Source organism: Chiloscyllium plagiosum, chromosome 14 (assembly GCF_004010195.1).
Source record: "Chiloscyllium plagiosum isolate BGI_BamShark_2017 chromosome 14, ASM401019v2, whole genome shotgun sequence".
NCBI lineage: Eukaryota > Metazoa > Chordata > Chondrichthyes > Orectolobiformes > Hemiscylliidae > Chiloscyllium > Chiloscyllium plagiosum.
Genome location: NC_057723.1, coordinates 32,079,658 through 32,086,861, shown reverse-complemented (window position 1 = coordinate 32,086,861; position 7,204 = coordinate 32,079,658). Strand labels below are relative to the sequence as shown.

At 41.3% G+C, this 7,204-nt stretch overlaps 1 protein-coding gene across 3 annotated transcripts in view; it reads right to left on the bottom strand.

The window, feature by feature from the left end:
- Positions 1–6,995, bottom strand: part of slc25a48 (solute carrier family 25 member 48) — a 39,384-nt gene extending 32,389 nt beyond the window's left edge. For 2 of the 3 annotated variants that reach the window (XR_006313579.1, XM_043703485.1), the window contains exons 1-4: positions 6,841–6,995; positions 6,125–6,168; positions 5,902–5,973; positions 5,534–5,789 (exon numbers count right to left, since the gene is read on the bottom strand). Coding sequence is in view for 2 of the 3 variants with exons in the window: in XM_043703485.1 (XP_043559420.1) it covers positions 5,534–5,789; positions 5,902–5,973; positions 6,125–6,168; positions 6,841–6,889 (421 nt within the window). In the remaining variant the exon portion in view is untranslated. The remainder of the gene's footprint in view (positions 1–5,533; positions 5,790–5,901; positions 5,974–6,124; positions 6,169–6,840) is intronic. The other variant, XM_043703484.1, reaches the window with a different exon arrangement.
- Positions 6,996–7,204: the final 209 nt, after the last annotated feature.

Here is a 7,204-nt window from a genome sequence, read left to right as displayed (position 1 = left end):
CAATTGGAGGGGCGGGGTTCAAGGGCGGAGGAGCAGGAAGTGGAGGAGATGCGGTGGAGAGCATCGTCAACCACGTCTGAGGGGAAATTGCGGTCTTTGAAGAAGGAGGCCATCTGGGCTGTTCAGTATTGTAATTGGTCCTCCTGGGAGCAGATGCGGCGGAGGCGAAGGAATTGGGAATATGGGATGGCGTTTTTACAGGGGCCAGGGTGGGAGGAGGTGTAATCTAGGTAGCTTTTTTTTTTCTTTACCAGACCAAAAATTATACTGAACCCAACTGCAGTATACTGACCAGATTGAGATCAACTAAAAAATCTATTTATCTGTTGAACTATCCAAGAAAGATTTGAATTTCTTTTATTGCAATCCTTTTGTATTTATTAATTTGCAAATGGTAGATGGATAAATTAAGGAAAATATTAGATGACATATAGTGCTTTTTTTTGCATGCTATGAATGCCACATAAGCTTCCAAAATCCAAACTGTCTTCAACTCACACCTTCTTTTGCTAAACAAGGCGTGTATAGAGCTCATTATGCTTCTCTTTAGATTTCTGGACTTATGTGTAATCACCATTGTTACTGCTTTTATAGCAATGCAAAGACCATAGAGATCAGTTGAAATGATTGCAGTGTTCAGAACCATCAGACCAATCCAGTGGCTGACTGAGTTCACTTGTCAGTTTCTTTCCACCAACACAGTTTCAGGACAGTTGAAAATGGAAAAGCATTGGCCATGTCCAACTCGTTACATGTGTTTGGCATATTAAAAACAGAATGTAATAGTAGCACCTCCTGCAAGAACCGCAGCAACTTTCACCTTTCCAGTTGCCAAAAACCCTTTGCAAAGAATGAAAAATATACTAACAACTAAACTCCTACAGGTTTGCATACTAGAAGTAAAAGACAAGTGCAGTCTTCAAGTGATGTGGTGTTAAGAATATGGGTAATATTGAGAGAAAGGCACACAGACATTGTTCAGTTCCTAGTTTAAGTGTATGTAATCTTTGGCTTTTATATACTTTGATATTGTTAACTTAAGGGTAAGTTTCAAAATATCGATTATTTGGAAAACAAGAATGATGAGTTGGTTGGACTGAATGAGTTCCTTTCAAATTCAAATTATAAAGGTAGATGTAAAACTGAGATGGTGCAACAATAAGAGTTTATAAGACATAAAATTTAGAAGCAGAATTATGCCAATTGGCCCAAGTCTGCTCTGCCATTTGAATTTGGCTGATATGTTTCTCAACCATTAATGTGCCTCCACAGCTTGCTGCAGCAAAAAGTCCCTTTGTGCTGAAGATTTCCAAAGCCTTTCCCCATTTAGAAAGTAGTACACATGTCTATTCTTCCTACCAAAGTGCATAACCTAACATGTTCCTACATTGTGTTCCATGTGCCACTTCTTTGCCCACTGTCCTAGTCTATCCAGGTCCTTCTGGAGGCTCCCCCCGCTTCCTCAACACTATCTGTCCCTCCATTTATTTTTGTGTCATCTGCAAACTTGGCAACAATGCTCTCAGTTCCTTCCTCCAGATTGTTAATGTATAATGTGAAAAGTTGTGGTCCCAACAGAGCCTTCATTTATGAATCATCTTTAAGTAATCCATAGACACTTCACAGAGCCAATACCAAACAAAATGTATCAAGTGAGCCATGTAAGGGTATAGCTCATGAACCTTGGTTCGTAAGGTTATATGGAGTAGCTTCCATGAGAAAAGGCAGGTAGAGAAGCCAAAAAGTTGGGTGAAGGAATTCCCAAGGCGAGAGCCTCAGCAGTGGAAGTCATATCCATCAAAGGAAGGCTAATGAAAATTGATAATAACTATTAGGCCATAGGTTTTCAGGAATGTAGGGTCTGGGGAGATTATAGACATTAAATGGGGCATTGCTACAAAGGGATTTGACAAGAGCACACTGATTTTACTAACTCTTTTATTTTAAATTAGATAAGAATTTTAAAAGTTAGGAGTTGCCAGAGAGGGAGCCAATTCTGGAATCTTACAATATAAATGTGGCCCTAGACGTTTATAACAGCGAAAAGCTTTAAACAGGAGTGTGGTAACATTCAGATATTATCCATGAGTTGGTCTGGGACTGAGATAAAGACATATCAAGTAAAAGCAGAAAGCTTTGCATGTTGGGAAAACACCAAAGGAAACGAGTACTGGGAGCAACAGTTAGAAAAAAATAGAAAAATGCTTTAACAGAGGAATATCCACAATATAATTGATAAAAGAGCAACACTGACAGTGGTTTAAAAAATAAGGATTACAGTACACAAACAAGTAACAATACTGGGAGCAAAGAGCACAGCTGCAGTTAAAAATAAACAATGAAATAGGAAATAGGAAAACAAACTGAAGAGAAATATTTAGAAACCGCAACTCTGAAATAGCATTTCAGCATGACAAGAAATAAGTTATAGAATATAAATGGGACAATGCAGCGTCGGAGGCAGAGGGGTGACCTTACAGAGATTTATAAAATCATGAGGGGCATGGATAGGATAAATAGACAAAGTCTTTTCCCATGGGTGAGGGAGTCCAGAACTAGAGGGCATAGGTTTAGGGTGAGAGGGGAGAGAGCTATACAAGGAACCTAAGGGGGCGACATTTTCACGCAGAGTGTGGCGCGTGTATGGAATGAGGTGCCAAAGGATGTGATAGAGGCTGGTACAATTACAGCATTTAAAAAACATCTGGATGGGTGTATGAATAGGAAGAGTTTAGAGGGACCTGGGCCAAGTGCTGGCAAATGGGATTCAATTCGGTTAGGATAATTGGTCGGCATGGATGAGTTGGACTGAAGGGTCTGTTTCAATGCTGTATGACTCTATGACAATAGACGAGGAGGATTTAAAATACAGAAGCAGCAAACAGAATATTATAAGACTTTAATCCCACTCACCATGCACATAAACATTGCAAAATCATGAACAACAGAATCACGCTCAAAATACATGGGGATAGTGGGTGAATCCAACCTCGTAGGTCCCCAACATATCCAGGAAAATTCACGCTGGACGGGCGATCAAAGAAATGTCTTCCCATAAACTAAATGGGAGATTAAGTTTATACAGAAAACTACAAGGCATTACATTCTGTGAGAAAAAATGTGTAGAAACAATATAGTTCAAATAGTCTTTAAGGGGTGTCAGACACATATGTCAATTTAGGAAGATTGGCCAAGCCCCAAAGTGAGTATTGCAGGAATACTGTGGACAGTTTTCAACTCCTTATCTATCAAAAAATATACTGGCATTAGAGGCAGGTCAAATAAAGTGCAATCAGCTGATACCAATCAGCTGATACCAGACAGAGGGTATGTCTCACAAAGAGAGGTTCAGTAGGTTATACTGCAGTCATTGCAATTTAGAGATGACATTATTGAAACATACAAGGTCATTCAGTGGACTTGATGGGGTAGATACAAAAAGGCTATTTTCCCTTATGACGGAGTCCAGGACAGATTGCATAATTTCAGAACAAGAGTTCACACATTTAAGACAGAAATGAGGAGGAAATTCTTCTCTCAAAAGGTAGAGAATCTATGTAATTGTTTGTTGCAGAGGATTGTCAAGGCAGGGTCATTAAGTACATTCAAGATTGAGGTTTTCACTCAATACGGGAATCAAGGGTTATGGGGAAAAGTGGAGTAGTTGAGGATTATCAGATCAGCCATGATCTCATTGAATGGTGGAGCAGACTGACTGAGTAGAACAGCCTATTTTTGCTCCTATATCTTCTGGTCTTTCTAGAATGTTAAAGGAATGATAGAGGTCAATTTACACAATGAGACTAGAGAAACTGGTTAGTGTCCTTAGCACAAAGAATATTAATATGTTTTGCCATGGAGGTGCTCAAAAGTATGAATGGGTTCAATAGAGAAAATAAAGATAAACTGTTTCCAGTGGCAGATGACTCAGTAACCATAGTACACAGGTGGAAGCTGATGGCAGAAGTGTCAAAACTGACATGAGGAAATGTTCCATACGCAGTGAGTTGTGATCTGGAAATGGGCTATCATAAAGGATGTTGGAAGTAAAATAACTGAACTTCCAAAAGGAAACTGGACAATTACTTGGAGTGTACAGTACTGGCAAAGCAGGAGAGTGGGACATGTTAGGTTATTCAACCAATGAGCCAGCACAGCACAACAGACCAAATTACCTCCTTATGTACTTAATCATTCCCTGTTCCTCAGTATGACAGCCCAGAGATCATGCAGTAATTACCACTACCAGGTACAAATCGATATTAGCAGAAAAAAATCTCCAAATGAAGTTATAATGCTGGCAGAAAGTGCAGAATATCACATCTGAATGAAGAAGTGGGAACCCAGTATGCTTTACTGAAGAAGAATCATGCTGAAAGTTTCTAGTCTGGCGGTTATTTCTTAAATTATGCATGAGGAAACATATACTTATACTTCAAGGAATTTTCAGCTGATAAAGAAGAGTAATTAAAATGGGCAGCAGGAATGTGAAATGCAAAAGGTGAGTGAAGAACTATTTTATTTTTTATCAATAAACCAAATTATTTAAAAATTAAAGCTTACAAGATTCATTGATTTTCAAATTGATTTTAATAATTAAAAGTATTCACTGGAACAATATTTTCCTCCTCAGAAATCAGTGTGTCACATTTACACAAATCTAATTATATAAGTAGACACAGCAATTTATATTCCGAATGGGGGACAAAACCATATGAAATATGGAAGCAGGAAGTAAAGTGACTCAGACTGAAACTATGACAAACACAGATAGCTATCAAGTCAAATCATTGGATCAGTACCAGGACTGAACTTATGACATGTTTAGATAAGGTGGACAAACAAAAATTGGGATACTGACTTATGATTATAGGTAAGAGAAGATGCAAGGAAGAACTTTTTTTTTGAAAATCAGTGAGCGGTCATGATCTGGAATTGGCACTAAAAGGATGTTGAAGTGAAGATGATCAATGATTTCAAAAGAAAATTGAATGGACAGAATGATAAAGCTAAGAAATGGGATTGTTGGATTGACCTACAAAGAGCTGACATGGACTCAACAGGTCAAATTGCCTCCTCCTCTGCCATAAAGACTGACTTGAAAATGGACTATTGCTGAGCAAATTAAACCTAATCGGGGAAATATTAAAATATGCTGAAAATACTAAGCAGATCAGGCAGCAGCTATGGAGTGAAACAGTGCAAAGATCTACAGTTTCTGTCAACTTATGCCACCTGAGTTGCTGCGTATTTCTAGCAGGTTTTGTTGTGTGCCAGATTTCCGATATTGACAGTATTGACGAGTTCGGGTCTCAGTATATTTACAAATGTAGTAATACATTTGCGAATGAGGTCGACTAGGTGTTCGTGCATCTCCCACACTGCCTCCATCCTACACTGTAAATATTTTGAATCTATCTCTGGCTAAAGGATAAGGTCACAGGAGTACCCCCACTCACCTTCCCAAATTGTAAACTGGGTCCCCGATGGAGAGGGAGGGGGGGGAGGGGGGATTGCTGTCACTGAGCCTTACCTGGCCTCACACTCTGTGTCTGCATTTGGAGTCTGATCTTGACCAAATCCACCGGGGCACCAATGGCCACCGTGACAAGACCCACCAGGGCGCTGGCAGCCGCCACGTCTGAGAGAGCGGGGCTTTGGTGGAGGTCCTCCCCGTAGCGATAGCGACAGATGAACCTCTGAGCATTCCCGTACACCCCGAGTGCCACCGAGTTATAGACGGCGATGCTGGCTAACGGAAAGGACAGCCCTTTGAAGAATCCAGCCACCTGGAAGTGGATTCAGTCACAATCAGCGACCTCCGCACCTTCTACTGACCTCATTTTACTCCCGGAACGAGCGGAATATAAATGCAAGTGGACAGCAACAAGCAAGACTCACGTGTTCGTTTTTAAAGATTGTTCGCACACATTGCACCGTGTTGGTGTAACCGTGACCGGCTTGCAAGCGAGTCTGTAAAAGCAATGAACTTTGCAAAGTCAGGCAGAGAAAACACAAACTCGTTTCGGCGACTTTAGCGGCGAGCGACGCTGTTTACAGAATTTTATATAAACAAGAGAGTTTCCCAATCGAACTGTGACAGGAATTGGAAGTGGAAATTTACCTTCACCGTGTCCAGGGGGTGGCCTACGATCACACTAGCCGCACCTACCATGAGGGGGGAAAAAATTGGGTTGAGTTACAAAAAGAGCGGAATGTTCTTCCCAGATTTACCCCTGCAGCGGCCGTGGTGAATAACAATGCAAAGCGATTCGCCTGGCTGTGGAATACCATGGGCACCAGTTCCACCTACGACGAGTAGACTGCCACATCTCAGAACAAGAATAAAAACAAACCGCTGGACAGACTCAGCAGGTCTCCTGGTTTTCAAAGAAATACCATTGGCGGGTGGGGGGAGTGTTTCCCTGCCCATAGATGCAGCCAGACCTGCTGAGTCTCTCCAGCAGTTTTGGGCTGTTTTTTTCAGGTTTCCAGCATCCACAGTTTTTGTTTTTGGCTTTTATTTCAGACAGAGCAGGACCTGCGGGGACTTTGAAGGGTGAGGAATGAAGTTCCCCTGCCGTGTAACTGTACGGTCCTAGCAGCCACCGCTAAAGAAGGAACGCAGTGAATTAAAGGGCTTAAAAGACCCAGTACCAACACGAACTCATTCTCTTAAATTATATTCTTAGGCTTTCAACATTTGTTTGCGAAGAATGTGAAATGTCAGAATTGTGAAATTGTCACAATGTGGAAGTTGTTTCAAAGTAAATTAACTTGTAAACAGTGTGATTAAACTGATAGTGATTTGCATTTTATATAATAAATCCATAAACCTACCTCCAATCCATCCAGCGATGAAATCGTCCAGCTGAACGTTAGTCCCCATTTAAACGGCGCAGAGTTTGCTCTGTACTCGGTCAGCAACAACCTCCTTCTGGCCTCTGAACAACATGAGGGAAGTTGGCGGAAACGAGTGGCTCTCTGCGTCTCCTTGACTCCTCCTCCAAGGATTCGGGAATAACACCAACAGCAGCATTGCCAGCCTTGAGTGGGCGGGCGAGGGGCGTTGGAAAGGGTTCGCACTTCGGACACCAATTGGAACTGCTGCTGGAATCCGCAGCACCCCCTCGGCTGCTACAGATATTTGAGAAATGCAAGTCGCATTCTGTTCACGGACAGCACAAGTTGTTCTTTGAGTTTG